The 20,291-nt window shown below is 50.8% G+C and overlaps 1 protein-coding gene across 3 annotated transcripts in view; it reads left to right on the top strand.

Moving 5' to 3' along the window:
- The window catches only part of AMBRA1 (autophagy and beclin 1 regulator 1), a 581,139-nt gene that overhangs the window by 194,645 nt on the left and 366,203 nt on the right, over window positions 1-20,291 (top strand). For all 3 annotated transcript variants that reach the window (XM_078684411.1, XM_078684412.1, XM_078684409.1), the window contains one exon: window positions 12,049-12,129. In XM_078684411.1, coding sequence (XP_078540537.1) covers window positions 12,049-12,129 — 81 coding nt within the window. The remainder of the gene's footprint in view (window positions 1-12,048; window positions 12,130-20,291) is intronic.

The following is a 20,291-nucleotide window of genomic DNA, read 5'->3' as shown; positions in this document are numbered from 1 at the left end:
TCATGCTTCTGAGTAGATCACAAGTGTGCTAGAGCACACAACTCATGCTTCTGAGTAGATCACGAGTGTGCTAGAGCACACCACTCAGGCTTCTGAGTAGATCACGAGTGTGCTAGAGCACACCACTCAGGCTTCTGAGTAGATCACGAGTGTGCTAGAGCACACCACTCATGGTTCTGAGTAGATCACAAGTGTGCTAGAGCACAACACTTAGGCTTCTGACTTAGGCTTCTGAGTAGACCACGAGTGTGCTAGCGCACACCGCTTATGCTTCTGAGTAGATCACAAGTGACCACTTATGCTTCTGAGTAGACCATGAGTGTGCTAGAGCACACCACTCATGCTTCTGAGTAGATCACAAGTGTGCTAGAGCACACAACTCATGCTTCTGAGTAGATCACGAGTGTGCTAGAGCACACCACTCAGGCTTCTGAGTAGATCACGAGTGTGCTAGAGCACACCACTCAGGCTTCTGAGTAGATCACGAGTGTGCTAGAGCATACCTCTCATGCTTCTGAGTAGATCACGAGTGTGCTAAAGCACAACACTTAGGCTTCTGAGTAGATCACGAGTGTGCTAGAGCATACCACTCATGGTTCTGAGTAGATCACGAGTGTGCTAGAGCACAACACTTAGGCTTCTGACTTAGGCTTCTGAGTGGATCACGAGTGTGCTAGAGCACCCCACTCATGCTTCTGAGTTGATCACGAGGGTGCTAGAGCACACCACTCATGCTTCTGAGTAGACCACGAGTGTGCTAGAGCACACCACTCATGCTTCTGAGTAGATCACTAGTGTGCTAGACACACCACTCATGGTTCTGAGTAGATCACAAGTGTGCTAGAGCACAACACTTAGGCTTCTGACTTAGGCTTCTGAGTAGACCACGAGTGTGCTAGCGCACACCGCTTATGCTTCTGAGTAGATCACAAGTGTGCTAGAGCACAACACTTAGGCTTCTGACTTAGGCTTCTGAGTAGACCACGAGTGTGCTAGCGCACACCGCTTATGCTTCTGAGTAGATCACAAGTGACCACTTATGCTTCTGAGTAGACCATGAGTGTGCTAGAACACACCACTCATGCTTCTGAGTAGATCACAAGTGTGCTAGAGCACACCACTCATGCTTCTGAGTAGATCACGAGTGTGCTAGAGCACACAACTCATGCTTCTGAGTAGATCACGAGTGTGCTAGAGCACACCACTCAGGCTTCTGAGTAGATCACGAGTGTGCTAGAGCACACCACTCAGGCTTCTGAGTAGATCACGAGTGTGCTAGAGCATACCTCTCATGCTTCTGAGTAGATCACGAGTGTGCTAAAGCACAACACTTAGGCTTCTGAGTAGATCACGAGTGTGCTAGAGCATACCACTCATGGTTCTGAGTAGATCACGAGTGTGCTAGAGCATACCACTCATGGTTCTGAGTAGATCACGAGTGTGCTAGAGCACAACACTTAGGCTTCTGACTTAGGCTTCTGAGTGGATCACGAGTTTGCTAGAGCACCCCACTCATGCTTCTGAGTTGATCACGAGGGTGCTAGAGCACACCACTCATGCTTCTGAGTAGACCACGAGTGTGCTAGAGCACAACACTCATGCTTCTGAGTAGACCACGAGTGTACTAGAGCACAACACTTAGGCTTCTGAGTAGATCACGAGTGTGCTAGAGCACACCACTCATGCTTCTGAGTAGATCACGAGTGTGCTAGAGCACACCACTCATGCTTATGAGAGCAGAAGTGTGCTAGAGCACACCACTCATGCTTATGAGAGCACAAGTGTGCTAGAGCACAACACTCAGGCTTCTGAGTGGATCACGAGTGTGCTAGAGCACAACACTTGGGCTTCTGAGTAGACCATAACTGTGCTAGAGCACATCACTCAGGCTTCTGAGTAGATCACGAGTGTGCTAGAGCACACCACTCATGCTTCTGGGTAGATCACGAGTGTGCTAGAGCACACCACTCATGCTTCTGAGTAGATCACGAGTGTGCTACAGCACAACACTCAGGCTTCTGAGTAGATCACGAGTGTGCTAGAGCACACCACTTATGCTTCAGAGTAGACCACAAGTGTGCTAGAGCACACCACTCTTGCTTCTGAGTGGATCACGAGTGTGCTAGAGCACACCACTCATGCTTCTGAGTAGATCACGAGTGTGCTAGAGCACACCACTCATGCTTCTGAGTAGATCACGAGTGTGCTAGAGCACAATACTTAGGCTTCTGAGTAGATCACGAGTGTGCGAGAGCACACCACTCATGCTTCTGAGTAGATCACGTGTGTGCTAGAGCACACCACTCATGCTTCTGAGTAGACCACGTGTGCTAGAGCACACCACTCATGCTTCTGAGTAGATCACGAGTGTGCTAGAGCACAACACTTGGGCTTCTGAGTAGATCACGAGTGTGCTAGAGCACACCACTCATGCTTCTGAGTAGATCACGAGTGTGCTAGAGCACACCCCTCATGCTTCTGAGTAGACCACAAGTGTGCTAGAGCACACCACTCATGCTTCTGAGTAGACCACGTGTGCTAGAGCACACCACTCATGCTTCTGAGTAGATCACGAGTGTGCTAGAGCACAACACTTGGGCTTCTGAGTAGATCACGAGTGTGCTAGAGCACACCACTCATGCTTCTGAGTAGATCACGAGTGTGCTAGAGCACACTGCTTATGCTTCTGAGTAGATCACAAGTGTGCTAGAGCACAACACTTAGGCTTCTGACTTAGGCTTCTGAGTAGACCACGAGTGTGCTAGCGCACACCGCTTATGCTTCTGAGTAGATCACAAGTGACCACTTATGCTTCTGAGTAGACCATGAGTGTGCTAGAACACACCACTCATGCTTCTGAGTAGATCACAAGTGTGCTAGAGCACACCACTCATGCTTCTGAGTAGATCACGAGTGTGCTAGAGCACACAACTCATGCTTCTGAGTAGATCACGAGTGTGCTAGAGCACACCACTCAGGCTTCTGAGTAGATCACGAGTGTGCTAGAGCACACCACTCAGGCTTCTGAGTAGATCACGAGTGTGCTAGAGCATACCTCTCATGCTTCTGAGTAGATCACGAGTGTGCTAAAGCACAACACTTAGGCTTCTGAGTAGATCACGAGTGTGCTAGAGCATACCACTCATGGTTCTGAGTAGATCACGAGTGTGCTAGAGCATACCACTCATGGTTCTGAGTAGATCACGAGTGTGCTAGAGCACAACACTTAGGCTTCTGACTTAGGCTTCTGAGTGGATCACGAGTTTGCTAGAGCACCCCACTCATGCTTCTGAGTTGATCACGAGGGTGCTAGAGCACACCACTCATGCTTCTGAGTAGACCACGAGTGTGCTAGAGCACAACACTCATGCTTCTGAGTAGACCACGAGTGTACTAGAGCACAACACTTAGGCTTCTGAGTAGATCACGAGTGTGCTAGAGCACACCACTCATGCTTCTGAGTAGATCACGAGTGTGCTAGAGCACACCACTCATGCTTATGAGAGCAGAAGTGTGCTAGAGCACACCACTCATGCTTATGAGAGCACAAGTGTGCTAGAGCACAACACTCAGGCTTCTGAGTGGATCACGAGTGTGCTAGAGCACAACACTTGGGCTTCTGAGTAGACCATAACTGTGCTAGAGCACATCACTCAGGCTTCTGAGTAGATCACGAGTGTGCTAGAGCACACCACTCATGCTTCTGGGTAGATCACGAGTGTGCTAGAGCACACCACTCATGCTTCTGAGTAGATCACGAGTGTGCTACAGCACAACACTCAGGCTTCTGAGTAGATCACGAGTGTGCTAGAGCACACCACTTATGCTTCAGAGTAGACCACAAGTGTGCTAGAGCACACCACTCTTGCTTCTGAGTGGATCACGAGTGTGCTAGAGCACACCACTCATGCTTCTGAGTAGATCACGAGTGTGCTAGAGCACACCACTCATGCTTCTGAGTAGATCACGAGTGTGCTAGAGCACAATACTTAGGCTTCTGAGTAGATCACGAGTGTGCGAGAGCACACCACTCATGCTTCTGAGTAGATCACGTGTGTGCTAGAGCACACCACTCATGCTTCTGAGTAGACCACGTGTGCTAGAGCACACCACTCATGCTTCTGAGTAGATCACGAGTGTGCTAGAGCACAACACTTGGGCTTCTGAGTAGATCACGAGTGTGCTAGAGCACACCACTCATGCTTCTGAGTAGATCACGAGTGTGCTAGAGCACACCCCTCATGCTTCTGAGTAGACCACAAGTGTGCTAGAGCACACCACTCATGCTTCTGAGTAGATCACGAGTGTGCTAGAGCACACCACTCATGCTTCTGAGTAGACCACAAGTGTGCTAGAGCACACCACTCATGCTTCTGAGTAGACCACAAGTGTGCTAGAGCACACCACTCATGCTTCTGAGTGGATCACGAGTGTGCAAGAGCACAACACTCAGGCTTCTGAGTAGACCATAACTGTGCTAGAGCACAACACTCAGGCTTCTGAGTAGATCACGAGTGTGCTAGAGCACCCCACTCATGCTTCTGAGTAGACCACAAGTGTGCTAGAGCACACCACTCATGCTTCCGAGTAGACCATGAGTGTGCTAGTGCTAGAGCACACCACTCATGCTTCTGAGTGGATCACGAGTGTGCTAGAGCACACCACTCATGCTTCTGAGTAGATCACCAGTGTGCTAGAGCACACCACTCATGCTTCTGATTACACCATGAGTGTGCTAGAGCACACCACTCATGCTTCTGTGCAGACCACAAGTGTGCTAGAGCACACCACTCATGCTCCTGAGTAGATCACAAGTGTGCTAGAGCACACCACTCATGCTTCTGAGTAGATCACGAGTGTGCTAGAGCACACCACTCATGCTTCTGAGTAGATCACAAGTGTGCTAGAGCACACCACTCATGCTTCTGTGCAGACCACAAGTGTGCTAGAGCACACCACTCATGCTTCTGAGTAGATCACAAGTGTGCTAGAGCACACCACTCATGCTTCTGTGCAGACCACAAGTGTGCTAGAGCACACCACTCATGCTTCTGAGTAGATCACAAGTGTGCTAGAGCACACCACTCATGCTTCTGTGCAGACCACAAGTGTGCTAGAGCACACCACTCATGCTTCTGAGTAGATCACAAGTGTGCTAGAGCACACCACTCATGCTTCCGAGTAGATCACGAGTGTGCTAGAGCACACCACTCATGCTTCTGAGTAGATCACAAGTGTGCTAGAGCACACCACTCATGCTTCTGTGCAGACCACAAGTGTGCTAGAGCACACCACTCATGCTTCTGAGTAGATCACAAGTGTGCTAGAGCACACCACTCATGCTTCTGTGCAGACCACAAGTGTGCTAGAGCACACCACTCATGCTTCTGAGTAGATCACAAGTGTGCTAGAGCACACCACTCATGCTTCTGAGTAGATCATGAGTGTGCTAGAGCACAACACTCAGGCTTCTGAGTAGATCACAAGTGTGCTAGAGCACACCACTCATGCTTCTGTGCAGACCACAAGTGTGCTAGAGCACACCACTCATGCTTCTGAGTAGATCACGAGTGTGCTAGAGCACACCACTCATGCTTCTGAGTAGACCACAAGTGTGCTAGAGCACACCACTTATGCTTCTGAGTGGATCACGAGTGTGCAAGAGCACAACACTCAGGCTTCTGAGTAGACCATAACTGTGCTAGAGCACATCACTCAGGCTTCTGAGTAGATCACGAGTGTGCTAGAGCACCCCACTCATGCTTCTGAGTAGACCACAAGTGTGCTACAGCACACCACTCATGCTTCCGAGTAGACCATGAGTGTGCTAGTGCTAGAGCACACCACTCATGCTTCTGAGTGGATCACGAGTGTGCTAGAGCACACCACTCATGCTTCTGAGTAGATCACCAGTGTGCTAGAGCACACCACTCATGCTTCTGAGTAGACCATGAGTGTGCTAGAGCACACCACTCATGCTTCTGTGCAGACCACAAGTGTGCTAGAGCACACCACTCATGCTTCTGAGTAGATCACAAGTGTGCTAGAGCACACCACTCATGCTTCTGAGTAGATCACGAGTGTGCTAGAGCACACCACTCATGCTTCTGAGTAGATCACAAGTGTGCTAGAGCACACCACTCATGCTTCTGTGCAGACCACAAGTGTGCTAGAGCACACCACTCATGCTTCTGAGTGGATCACGAGTGTGCAAGAGCACAACACTCAGGCTTCTGAGTAGACCATAACTGTGCTAGAGCACATCACTCAGGCTTCTGAGTAGATCACGAGTTTGCTAGAGCACCCCACTCATGCTTCTGAGTAGACCACAAGTGTGCTACAGCACACCACTCATGCTTCCGAGTAGACCATGAGTGTGCTACAGCACACCACTCATGCTTCCGAGTAGACCACAAGTGTGCTACAGCACACCACTCATGCTTCCGAGTAGACCACAAGTGTGCTACAGCACACCACTCATGCTTCCGAGTAGACCATGAGTGTGCTAGTGCTAGAGCACACCATTCATGCTTCTGAGTGGATCACGAGTGTGCTAGAGCTCACCACTCATGCTTCTGAGTAGATCACCAGTGTGCTAGAGCACACCACTCATGCTTCCGAGTAGACCATGAGTGTGCTAGTGCTAGAGCACACCACTCATGCTTCTGAGTGGATCACGAGTGTGCTAGAGCACACCACTCATGCTTCTGAGTAGATCACCAGTGTGCTAGAGCACACCACTCATGCTTCTGAGTAGACCATGAGTGTGCTAGAGCACACCACTCATGCTTCTGTGCAGACCACAAGTGTGCTAGAGCACACCACTCATGCTTCTGAGTAGATCACAAGTGTGCTAGAGCACACCAGTCATGCTTCTGAGTAGATCACGAGTGTGCTAGAGCACACCACTCATGCTTCTGAGTAGATCACAAGTGTGCTAGAGCACACCACTCATGCTTCTGTGCAGACCACAAGTGTGCTAGAGCACACCACTCATGCTTCTGAGTAGATCATGAGTGTGCTAGAGCACACCACTCATGCTTCTGAGTAGATCACAAGTGTGCTAGAGCACACCACTCATGCTTCTGTGCAGACCACAAGTGTGGTAGAGCACACCACTCATGCTTCTGAGTAGATCACAAGTGTGCTAGAGCACAGCACTCATGCTTCTGAGTAGATCATGAGTGTGCTAGAGCACAACACTCAGGCTTCTGAGTAGATCACAAGTGTGCTAGAGCACACCACTCATGCTTCTGAGTAGATCACAAGTGTGCTAGAGCACACCACTCATGCTTCTGAGCAGACCACAAGTGTGCTAGAGCACACCACTCATGCTCCTGAGTAGATCACAAGTGTGCTAGAGCACACCACTCATGCTTCTGAGTAGATCATGAGTGTGCTAGAGCACACCACTCATGCTTCTGAGTAGATCACAAGTGTGCTAGAGCACAACACTCATGCTTCTGTGCAGACCACAAGTGTGCTAGAGCACACCACTCATGCTTCTGAGTAGATCACAAGTGTGCTAGAGCACACCACTCATGCTTCTGAGTAGATCACAAGTGTGCCAGAGCACACCACTCATGCTTCTGTGCAGACCACAAGTGTGCTAGAGCACAACACTCATGCTTCTGTGCAGACCACAAGTGTGCTAGAGCACACCACTCATGCTTCTGAGTGTATCACAAGTGTGCTAGAGCACACCACTCATGCTTCTGAGTAGATCACAAGTGTGCTAGAGCACACCACTCATGCTTCTGTGCAGACCACAAGTGTGCTAGAGCACACCACTCATGCTCCTGAGTAGATCACAAGTGTGCTAGAGCACACCACTCATGCTTCTGAGTAGATCACGAGTGTGCTAGAGCACACCACTCATGCTTCTGAGTAGATCACGAGTGTGCTAGAGCACAACACTCATGCTTCTGTGCAGACCACAAGTGTGCTAGAGCACACCACTCATGCTCCTGAGTAGATCACAAGTGTGCTAGAGCACACCACTCATGCTTCTGTGCAGACCACAAGTGTGCTAGAGCACAACACTAGGCTTCTGAGTAGATCACGAGTGTGCTAGAGCACACCACTCATGCTTCTGAGTAGATCACGAGTGTGCTAGAGCACAACACTTATGCTTCAGAGTAGACCACAAGTGTGCTAGAGCACACCACTTAGGCTTCTGAGTGGAGTGAGAGTGTGGTACACCCTCTGTTAGTGGAGTGAGGGGCACATTGGAGTGTGAAGTCCCCCTCTCACTGGTAATCCCAAAACAGCCTTTAACTCGAGTTACTGACCGCCTGAGGATTACCAGCCACAAGAAGAGGGTTTATGGAGAAGGCGGAGTAGGCCTGGTGTGCACCTCGCTCAGGAGGCGCCCCCCATCGCTGTCTTGGTGCATTGATGAATGAATGATCCACTCTGGACTCATTCAGCAGGACTCCACTGTGGTGCAGATTCCACTCCTGGTGCGGATGCAGAACCCACTCATGTCCTTCCTTCAGACCAGCAGCTGGAAGGGTCAGAACCCGCTCATGTCCTTCCTTCAGACCAGCAGCTGGAAGGGTCAGAACCCGCTCATGTCCTTCCTTCAGACCAGCAGCTGGAAGCGTCAGAACCCGCTCATGTCCTTCCTTCAGACCAGCAGCTGGAAGGGTCAGAACCCGCTCATGTCCTTCCTTCAGACCAGCAGCTGGAAGGGTCAGAACCCGCTCATGTCCTTCCTTCAGACCAGCAGCTGGAAGGGTCAGAACCCGCTCATGTCCTTCCTTCAGACCAGCAGCTGGAAGGGTCAGAACCCGCTCATGTCCTTCCTTCAGACCAGCAGCTGGAAGGGTCAGAACCCGCTCATGTCCTTCCTTCAGACCAGCAGCTGGAAGGGTCAGAACCCGCTCATGTCCTTCCTTCAGACCAGCAGCTGGAAGGGTCAGAACCCGCTCATGTCCTTCCTTCAGACCAGCAGCTGGAAGGGTCAGAACCCGCTCATGTCCTTCCTTCAGACCAGCAGCTGGAAGGGTCAGAACCCGCTCATGTCCTTCCTTCAGACCAGCAGCTGGAAGGGTCAGAACCCGCTCATGTCCTTCCTTCAGACCAGCAGCTGGAAGGGTCAGAACCCGCTCATGTCCTTCCTTCAGACCAGCAGCTGGAAGGGTCAGAACCCGCTCATGTCCTTCCTTCAGACCAGCAGCTGGAAGGGTCAGAACCCGCTCATGTCCTTCCTTCAGACCAGCAGCTGGAAGGGTCAGAACCCGCTCATGTCCTTCCTTCAGACCAGCAGCTGGAAGGGTCAGAACCCGCTCATGTCCTTCCTTCAGACCAGCAGCTGGAAGGGTCAGAACCCGCTCATGTCCTTCCTTCAGACCAGCAGCTGGAAGGGTCAGAACCCACTCATGTCCTTCCTTCAGACCAGCAGCTGGAAGGGTCAGAACCCACTCATGTCCTTCCTTCAGACCAGCAGCTGGAAGGGTCAGAACCCGCTCACGTCCTCCCTTCAGACCAGCAGCTGGAAGGGTCAGAACCCGCTCATGTCCTTCCTTCAGACCAGCAGCTGGAAGGGTCAGTTCAGAAAGGATTCCTCTTCCTTTCAAATCTCCACTGTGCTGCTGTTCCATTTGTTCTCGAGCACCTCATCGCTCGTCATTTTACTTATATTGTTTTTCTCTTTAATATGGGCTACCGAAGTGCACAATCCTGGTCCATTTCATATTGTACACAATACTACAAAGCATGTTTTTTGACCTGGAAGAGATGGCACTGTTACGTGTTTAAGCCTTGTAGTCTTTTCCCTGCTGCTCACCTGCCGCCTCCTGCCTGTCATTCCTGGTTTTCCATTTCTCGCCTGTCTTCCCTTCTGTTTCTTCACCCCTTTCGTGTATTTCCCGTCCTGTTTCTGCCTCTCCTTTACCTCACCTGTTTTTCTTTCCCTCCTGTCTCTGCTCTTGGTTTTTCAGTGTGTCCAGTCTCTCTCGTCTGTCTCGTAACCCCTCTCCTGTCCGTCCTTTTTGTCTTTTCCGTTTCTCAGCCTCGTTGACTCACTTTATTTTTATATCTCTTCTGTATCTGCCTTCACTTTTGATTCACCACCCCCTTCTTTCCCCTCTTTCTCTTTTTCTCCTGCCTTGACTCCGGCGCAAAGACCTCTTGTGTGCTTATGGTGGGTTTAGAACCTTTGCTTCCTGTTGGTTTGCTTTATTCTCACTCTCCTTTGTTTGCTTGCTCATTAGTTCGCTAGTGTGGGCTTTCCTTCTTTCTCTTGTGTTTGTCGCTCCCTTGCACTATGCCCTCATTACTCGTGCACTTCCAGTGCTGTCTTTTAGGGTCTCTTCTTCTTTTTATTAAGCGCTCCCTGAGAGTGCGTGTGTTTTCCAGCTGTCTCCCTCATGCACTTGTCTCTCCCCTTCCCACGCTCTTTGTTGCCCTCTCTCACGTGCTTCTCTTTCCCCAATAGTATGTTAATTTGCCCCACCCTCCATGTTGCTTTCCCTCCTTGTGCCCTCTGTTGCTTTGCCCCACACTCGCCCTCTGTGTTTCTACCCCCACCTATGCATTCATAGGCTCTTCATGTTACTGCTATTTCCCTCATGCACATAAGTAAAGTTTATTGTGCAACTTTTTTTTTGGACCCAATCCAACTTTGGTAGGTGAATGAACTGAAAAACATAGCAACCGTGTCATAGGCCTCTTTTCTACTCTTTACTTTGCTCTGCACACAGGGATGCTGGGCTGCACCACTAATGCATTGTCAAAGCCGATCGGTTCCATACACCAAGAATATGGAACTCGCTCTCGCCCGCCATTGGAAGAATCCCTCTCTGGCACGCTTTAAAACGGAGGCCAAAACTTTCCTAATGGGCAAATTCCTCTCCTAACGCTTGCATTACTATCACCTCAGCGACTTTCTGCTACCCTCTGTTATGGCTTCTCCACGGTGTCTGGACGATATCCTCCCGGCACCTCAGGGCATCCCTCCCGGGATTTGAGACAGTCGGTTTCTTGTCAAATGTATCTACCTGTTTTTATCCCAAATGTTTCCACCTGTTTTTATCCCAAATGTTTCCACCTGTTTTTATCCCAAATGTTTCCACCTGTTTTTATCCCAAATGTTTCCACCTGTTTTTATCCCAAATGTATCTACCTGTTTTTATCCCAAATGTTTCCACCTGTTTTTATCCCAAATGTATCTACCTGTTTTTATCCCAAATGTTTCCACCTGTTTTTATCCCAAATGTATCTACCTGTTTTTATCCCAAATGTTTCCACCTGTTTTTATCCCAAATGTTTCCACCTGTTTTTATCCCAAATGTTTCAACCTGTTTTTATCCCAAATGTATCCACCCCTCCCAAGTCCTTTGTATACTACTTGTCAATCCTGTAAAGCGCTCTGATACCCTCACGGGTCAAGTTCGTGCTCTATCAAACACAAAATAAATAAATCCGTGAGACTGATTAGCTTTGCCAGTACCTCTCCTGCAGCTGTCCTGTTCTCTTCCTCTCCTGTCTCCCTCGCCTCCTTACTTTCCTTTCTCCTTTCCTGATTCTCCGCCTCCTGCTTCTGCATGTGTTTTTCTGTGTAACTGATTCTGTATATCTCGTCTGTTTTTCTCTTTCACCATTCTTCTTTTATGTTGCTTTTGTTTCTGCAGTTTTTTTCTAACAAACTGCTCCCATCTTTTACCTGCTGTTTCATTTCTTTTTAGTATCAATCCTTATTATTTTCTGAACTCTTTTTTTATCGTATTTGTTTACCCATACTCCTCTTTCCAATGCCTCTTCTGTCAGTACTTTCTCTTTGTATTTCTTTCCCCCTCTCTTGTCTCACGTTGTTGTATTTCTTTTTCCTTCTCTGCTCTTTTTTTTTTTTACTGTTTATTGCCTGTTCCTTCTGTTTCATTTTTCCTCATCATTTTCACCCCTTTTTCTTCCTCCACTAGTATTCTGGTTTTCAGAGTCAGCTTTCAGTTGGTGCCCTCTGTCGCTAAAGTTACTCATTTAAGTGGAATGACGTAGAAGCATCTCTTTCCTGCTGTCTGACCAGGTATTTTTTTAATCTTTTAGGGACAATGGAGACCGGTCACGCCACCGAATCCCCAGGAATGCCCGGATGTCTGCACCCTCGCTTGGCCGTTTTGTGCCTAGGTAGGACAAGCTGTCACCAACAGCAGGACTTCTGTGTTTTGTCTTCTGGAAGGCGCTGTTTATATTACCCGTATATTACCTTCTCTCCCAGCCATTGAAGAGGTGTGCATCCATCACTCAGTCTCCTCCAGGGTTGCTTCTCCAGTTACCCATCTGCTGCCCCCCCTTCTGTGCCATCCCCTGGACAGGTGTTACTGTCACCCCTCTGGTGCCCCCTTCTGTGCCATCCCCGGGACAGGTGTTACTGTCACCCCTCTGGTGCCCCCTTCTGTGCCATCCCCTGGACAGGTGTTACTGTCACACCTCAGCTGCCCGTCCTCCACTATCCCCTCTTGACTCGTTCTTCCTGTCACCCCTTTGGTGCCCCCTTCTGTGCCATCCCCTGGACAGGTGTTACTGTCACACCTCAGCTGCCCGTCCTCCACTATCCCCTCTTGACTCGTTCTTCCTGTCACCCCTTTGGTGCCCCCTTCTGTGCCATCCCCTGGACAGGTGTTACTGTCACACCTCAGCTGCCCGTCCTCCACTATCCCCTCTTGACTCGTTCTTCCTGTCACCCCTTTGGTGCCTCCTTCTGCGCCATCCCCTGGACAGGTGTTACTGTCACACCTCAGCTGCCCGTCCTCCACTATCCCCTCTTGAGTCGTTCTTCCTGTCACCCCTCTGGTGCCCCCTTCTGTGCCATCCCCTGGACAGGTGTTACTGTCACACCTCAGCTGCCCGTCCTGCACTATCCCCTCTTGACTCGTTCTTCCTGGCACACCTTCGGTGCCCCCTTCTGTGCCATCCCCTGGACAGGTGTTACTGTCACACCTCAGCTGCCCGTCCTCCACTATCCCCTCTTGACTCGTTCTTCCTGGCACACCTTCGGTGCCCCCTTCTGTGCCATCCCCTGGACAGGTGTTACTGTCACACCTCAGCTGCCCGTCCTCCACTATCCCCTCTTGACTCGTTCTTCCTGTCACCCCTTTGGTGCCCCCTTCTGTGCCATCCCCTGGACAGGTGTTACTGTCACACCTCAGCTGCCCGTCCTGCACTATCCCCTCTTGACTCGTTCTTCCTGGCACACCTTCGGTGCCCCCTTCTGTGCCATCCCCTGGACAGGTGTTACTGTCACACCTCAGCTGCCCGTCCTCCACTATCCCCTCTTGACTCGTTCTTCCTGTCACCCCTTTGGTGCCCCCTTCTGTGCCATCCCCTGGACAGGTGTTACTGTCACACCTCAGCTGCCCGTCCTGCACTATCCCCTCTTGACTCGTTCTTCCTGGCACACCTTCGGTGCCCCCTTCTGTGCCATCCCCTGGACAGGTGTTACTGTCACACCTCAGCTGCCCGTCCTCCACTATCCCCTCTTGACTCGTTCTTCCTGTCACCCCTTTGGTGCCTCCTTCTGCGCCATCCCCTGGACAGGTGTTACTGTCACACCTCAGCTGCCCGTCCTCCACTATCCCCTCTTGAGTCGTTCTTCCTGTCACCCCTCTGGTGCCCCCTTCTGTGCCATCCCCTGGACAGGTGTTACTGTCACACCTCAGCTGCCCGTCCTCCACTATCCCCTCTTGACTCGTTCTTCCTGGCACACCTTCGGTGCCCCCTTCTGTGCCATCCCCTGGACAGGTGTTACTGTCACACCTCAGCTGCCCGTCCTCCACTATCCCCTCTTGACTCGTTCTTCCTGTCACCCCTTTGGTGCCTCCTTCTGCGCCATCCCCTGGACAGGTGTTACTGTCACACCTCAGCTGCCCGTCCTCCACTATCCCCTCTTGACTCGTTCTTCCTGGCACACCTTCGGTGCCCCCTTCTGTGCCATCCCCTGGACAGGTGTTACTGTCACACCTCAGCTGCCCGTCCTCCACTATCCCCTCTTGACTCGTTCTTCCTGGCACACCTTCGGTGCCCCCTTCTGTGCCATCCCCTGGACAGGTGTTACTGTCACACCTCAGCTGCCCGTCCTCCACTATCCCCTCTTGAGTCGTTCTTCCTGTCACCCCTTTGGTGCCTCCTTCTGCGCCATCCCCTGGACAGGTGTTACTGTCACACCTCAGCTGCCCGTCCTCCACTATCCCCTCTTGAGTCGTTCTTCCTGTCACCCCTTTGGTGCCTCCTTCTGCGCCATTCCTGCTGTAGATGTATTTCTGCACCATCCCCTGTGCAGATGTTGTTCTCCAACACTAGATCTTTTATATTTCTCAGGGTTTATGAAGTGCTGCATAACACCCGTGAGCGTCTCAAAGCGCTGGAGTTGCTCGCTGCTCGGTGGTGCTCTGTTCATTCTTACAGCCAGGTCTTGAGTCCTTTCTTGAATTGCCGTAGCGAAGAGGCAATCCAGAGTTGCATGAGAAGGTCGTTCCCAGCTTTGGCCCCCAGGTGTGCGAGGGCGCGTCCCCGTTGTAAGGCAGGCAATCCCCTTTAATGTTGAAAAACAGCGAATACTGTATAAATGGCATTAGGATTCAACAAAATTGCTTGTTTAGTGGTGCATCCTCATTTGAAACTATGCAATCTTCAGCCAATGACAGAAAAGTCCTGAGCTCTTCTACTTCCTATAGAGGGCGCCATAGCTCCGATTTCTACTGCACGCCTGAGGTGCTTCTCAAGTAGAGCTCTGTTTCTACCCCTCAGTGACCATATTCTATTAATTTTTCTGGTCTACCCTGTAGTTGAACTAGCGCTGCCTTCAGTTTCCAAAGTACTGTCATTTGTGTATATGGTAATTCTGTAGTAGGGGATCTCTGTGTATAGTCATAATCGAGTGAATAGTCCCGCCCATGTGCGGGGACCCCGGAGCAATCAAAAATAGTCTCTTAAGTTGTCTTCTTCTGCAGTCCTGCATAGACACTTAAGAGAAAATCAAAGACAAATAATGCAGCCTAAACTACAAGGCTACATTGGCCAGCACTTCATCATGAAGTGAAAAGGATAGCCAAATAAAATCAAATTGTATACATTTTGCCAAGTTTCACACATAGAGAAACTCCCCTTCATACAAATCCTTTGAAATGATAGAGAGGAAGGGTTGGACAGACAAGCCCCATAGGCTGCCATTATGTGTCTGGAAAAGTGATACCGTGCCTTTAAGGAACCTTCCAGAGACCCTCGGTATCCCAGAATGCACAGCCAAGCCCTTTTACTTTCAGTTCTTTTTTCCAGCTCCTGCTAGCAGGACCCTGGAGCATTAGCTCCTCAATTTTGAGCTTTTTTATTCACTTTTACTGGTTATTTCTGGATTTTTGCAGCTTCACTCGACGTCTTTGGCCTTTATCTTCATTCTGCTGCGTTTTTTTGGCAGAATTTCTGCAGTCTTCTTATCTTTATGCTATTTCTATCTGACGAGTGCTTTGTCTGCAGTTGAAATAAAGACCAAAGCTGATGCTCACAGTGTTTGTATTCTGTGCTTGCCTGTGACTTATTTCTTTGACACCTGTCTTCTCTGTAAATTCTTTTCCAGGAGGCTCCAGGAGGCTTCGGCTCCCAGGTTTGGAGCAGGGAAGTTTGAAGGCATCTTCTTCAGCCTCTGGGTAAGGAGAGGGTAGGTCCTCTACCGACTCCCATGCTGTGACATCTGGGGTTCTTCCCAGTAGGAACGCATCTGAAAAATGACGTGGTTCCGGTCAGCGTCAAGGACGGCGACATCGAGAGCAGGTGTTCGAGGCATGTGGGCTGCTGAATTCATATCTGTGCATAGATCGCCGCCTAGTGTTGAGTCCGGATAATTGCACATTGTTGTCCTGGAAGAGTCTTCGAAGTATCACGAGATAGGTGGCTCCTCCTTTGGACTACAGTGCGCATGGGCATCCTCTCCATCCTCAGATTGTTTTTTTCCGCCATTGGGTTCGAATGTACTTTCCAGCACTCCAAGTTCGGAATCGAAAGAAACTTTTCAAAAAGACCAAAAGGCCTTTGGATTTGTCGGTATTGTTTTCGATCGGTACCGAAAAGCTTTCTTCACCATTTGTTTGCACTCCGGTCGACGAATCGGGCCGTTAGGCCTTCTCGACGCCACGTGGACCGACGGTCGATGGAACGCAGTTCATTCAAATATTGCCCGCAGTGCAACTCCAAGTTTTGCAGCGTGAATCTTTCTGGATTCACTATGCTGTGCATTATTCCGCGGTCTTGTGGTTGGGTCCGGATTCGTAGTCTTTTCTTTTTTTTTTTTTCTTAGCCCTGGTGGGCGTCGGCGTCACGCTCCCTTGGGTGTATTTCCGGTGACGTCGGCATGCTTCCTGCGGAAACTCCCACTCTTGGGCGCCATCTTCAGATTCTTTTTTTCCGCGGTCGGGTCTGGATCGTTCCCGTTTGGGCTCCAGACATTTTTGGAGAAAGAAGAAAGAAAATACAGAAAAGACGAGAAGTCATCTGAAGACTCCAGGGGACTTCATCGACGAAAAGTCAGCAAGGAGAAGGCGTTTTTCATCGAGATCCTCGACGACCGTCGACGAACACGCGACCAGAGAGGCCCCGGACGCTCGATGATGGACAACACGCCGTTCAAGTTCTGCCGTAACTGCCACCACAAGTACGCGCAGAAGGACCAGCACCCGGTATGCAACCTTTGTCTACCGGTGAACCATGAAAGCGGAGACTGCAACGCCTGTTCCGCCTTCGCCCCGAAGACCCTTCGTGTGAGAGAGAGGCAGAGGGTAGCACACGCCACCCTGCAGGGGAAGGCCCCGACTCCGTCACTCTACGAGCTGGGGATGTCCTCCGAGGAAGAAGACAACGCTGCCGCCGAAGACGACAGCTACACGGTCGTAGAGACCGATTACACGAAGACTTCTGACAAGGTAGGAGACTCTTCGGCCCCCAAGAACCCGAGAGACTCTGAGTCTAGAAAAATCGAGGGCAAGACCCTGAAAGCACCGACGCCAAAAAAGGCGGCGTCCTCGACTACTCCCAGGCCCAGCGGATCCTCCGAGAAGGAGTCCCCGACGCCGAGAGCTGCTGATCAGCAGAAAACGCCGAAAATCGTCCCCGAAAATTATCGATCGACGCCGAGGGAGAAAGACCCAAAACTGACGACTACGACCAGAGACCCAAAATCCGGGTCGACGTCGAAAACTTCGACACCGAAAGGCACGGCGACAAGCCATCCGCCGAAAAGAACGGCCGACCCATCCGACGCAGAACACGCGGCCGAGATGGAGAAGAAGAGAAGGCGCCTCGAGGCAGAAATGGAGAACATCATGCAGCGGAAAAAAGATTTCGACGCAAAGATGAAAGCCTTCACGATCCCTCACAGGACCAAGCCACTGGTGGTGGAGGCGGTCGAGGAGAAAGATGAGGTCGCCGAAGAACTAGACCAGGACGTCGAGGTGATCGACGACCAGGAGGAGTACGAGAATCCCTACGATAGTTACAACTATGGGGAGGAAGAGGAAAGCAGGACGGACACAGAGTCGGCACCCTCTGACCTACAGGAGGTAGATTACATCGATGTCGACACCGACAGCCCGGAGGAGGTGGTCGACACTTACCCCTCGAGGCCCTCGCTGCCGGACGACATCGGGTCCTACAACTCGGTGATACAATCTGCCGCAGCAGCTTTCAAGCTCAAGCTCGACGAAGAGAAGCAGAAAGCAGACTTCCTTCTAGAAACATTGCTCCCAACACAAACGAGGAGCCAGTTCCTTCCAATGCTCGAGAGCGTCTTGGCTCAGGGGAAGGAAGCTTTCAGGGAGCCCGCAACATGCAAGGCAGTAACTCCCAGAACTGAGAAGAAGTACAAGCATGCCACAAAGGACCCGGCCTACATTCAGGGCACGGTCTCCGCAGACTCCATTATCATGGCCACAGCAAGGAGGAGGGCTAACGTACCCACTACCTCGGGCCCGCCACCGGATAAGGAGAGCAAAAGGATGGATCTGGTGGGCAGAAGGATCGAACGGAATGCCGCGACCCACTGGCGCATGGCTTGGTGAAGGACCTGCCCCAGAATGCCAGGCAGAAGGCCGAAAAGCTGGTTGAAGAGGGGAAAAACGCGGCAAATTCTTGCCTTAAGACGGCCCTGGATGGGGCAGACACAGCCAGCAGGCTCATGATGATGGGCGTCACGGAAAGGAGACACGCCTGGCTCAGGATCTCAGGTTTCAAACCAGAGGTGCAACACAGCATTCTGAACACACCGTTCAACTGCAACACGCTTTTCGGAACAACAGTTGATGAAACGCTCAGTCAACTGAAAAAAGATAACGAAACAGCAAGATCCATGTGAGCATTGCAGTTCAGAGGGAACAAGAGGGGCACCCCGTCACGGAGGCCTGGCGGGAGAGGCGGAAACCAGCCAGGTACATCACACCAGGCTTTCCAGCAAACGCACCAGGCAGACTCGCAGGCTCAGCATGGCCAGCAGAAGCAGTCCTGGCAGTACCAACAAAGAGGCCAGTCCTTTCGATGGAGAAATGGACGGGGACAAAATAGAAGAGGGGGGCAGCAGCCCGCCTCTAAGTGACTTCAAAAAGCTCCGTGTGCCCGCCCACAAATAAGATCCCAGGGGGCAGCACGTACAGATGGGTCAAGACAAACTAGACACCTACGACCACATGACACCAGTGGGAGGAAGATTAAGATTTTACCTCCGAGAGTGGAGAGAAATCACATCAGACAAATGGATCCTCAACATTATCCAATTCGGATACTGCATAGAGTTGGAGGGGAGGCCAACAAGCAGAAAACCAAAAAAAAAAACAACAAGCAAGCAGCTAGAGTGTCTTCAGGAAGAGGCAAAGGAACTCCTGCGGAAGCAGGCCATAGAACGGGTACCCTTCAAGGAAAGAAACACAGGAATATACTCAACGTACTTCCTGGTACCAAAGGTAGACGAGACAATGAGACCCATTCTGGACTCACGGTTCCTGAACAAATTCATAAGAACGCAAAAATTAAAAATGACCTCCCTGCAAGAGGTGCTCCCACAATTGCAGACCGGGGACTTCATGGTCACAATAGACCTCAAAGACGCCTACCTGCACATCCCAATGAACAGAAAGCACAAACACATGCTCAGGTTCACCATTGGAGAAAGCCACTACCAGTTCACGACACTGGCCTTCGGACTAAAATCAGCACCAAGAGTTTTCACAAAGTGCCTCGCAGCAGTCGCAGCGCACCTACGAAGGCAAGGAATACACGTATACCCTTACCTGGACGACTGGCTGGTGAAAGCAAACTCATACCAGAAATGCAAGCAGCACGCACAGACAGTGACGAGCACGCTCATAAGCCTGGGGTTCTCCATCCATTGGAAAAAATCATCAATGGAGCCGGAACAAGTGAAGATCTTCCTGGGTGCACAGATCAACACCTTACAGGGCAAGGTGTTCCCCAGCGAGAAGAGGGCGAGGGCGCTGGTGAAGGAAACTCGCCTCTACCGGAAGGGACAAGCTCGGACAGTGAGGACTGCGAGCAAGATCATGGGCATGATGGCATCATGCATCCACCTGGTACCAAATGTACGACTCCACATGAGACCCATTCAAGAATGGCTACAGGAACAATGGTCACAAGCTACAGGCGGTTGGGAGGATCTAGTGGTTGTAACGCACGCAGTGCAGAAGGAGATGGCATGGTGGACCATGGAGAACATGACAAGGGGAAAGCCTCTAACGCCCCCAACGCCAACAGTGACCATCACCACAGACGCATCCCTGAAGGGATGGGGCGCTCACATGGAGGAGCTCAAGGTGAGGGGACTGTGGACGACAACAGATGCGGCAAAGCACATCAATTTACCTAGAACTGAAGACAATCTTCCTTGCACTGAAAGCCTTTCAAACAAGACTGTACAAACACAAGGTATTGATACAAACAGATAACACCACTGCGATGTTCTACATCAACAAGCAGGGGGGCACACAGTCCGCACCGCTTTCAACGCTGGCGCAGGAGATATGGAGATGGGCCATCCCTCTCAAGATAGACCTGCTAGCCATACACCTACCAGGGAAGGACAACATACAAGCCGATTGGCTCAGCAGGCAGACATCGGCATCCCACGAGTGGGAGCTCAATGCTCAGGAGACAAGGTACCTGTTCGACAGGTGGGGGACACCATCGGTGGACCTGTTTGCCACACGCCAGAATGCAAAATGCCAAAACTTCGCATCCAGGCAGCCCGAGGAGGGGTCACTGGGGAATGCCCTATGGATAGATTGGTCAAGGACATT

The sequence above is a fragment of the Lissotriton helveticus genome, chromosome 3_2 (assembly GCF_964261635.1).
Source record: "Lissotriton helveticus chromosome 3_2, aLisHel1.1, whole genome shotgun sequence".
Taxonomy (NCBI): domain Eukaryota; kingdom Metazoa; phylum Chordata; class Amphibia; order Caudata; family Salamandridae; genus Lissotriton; species Lissotriton helveticus.
This window is presented reverse-complemented; position numbering and strand designations above follow the sequence as displayed.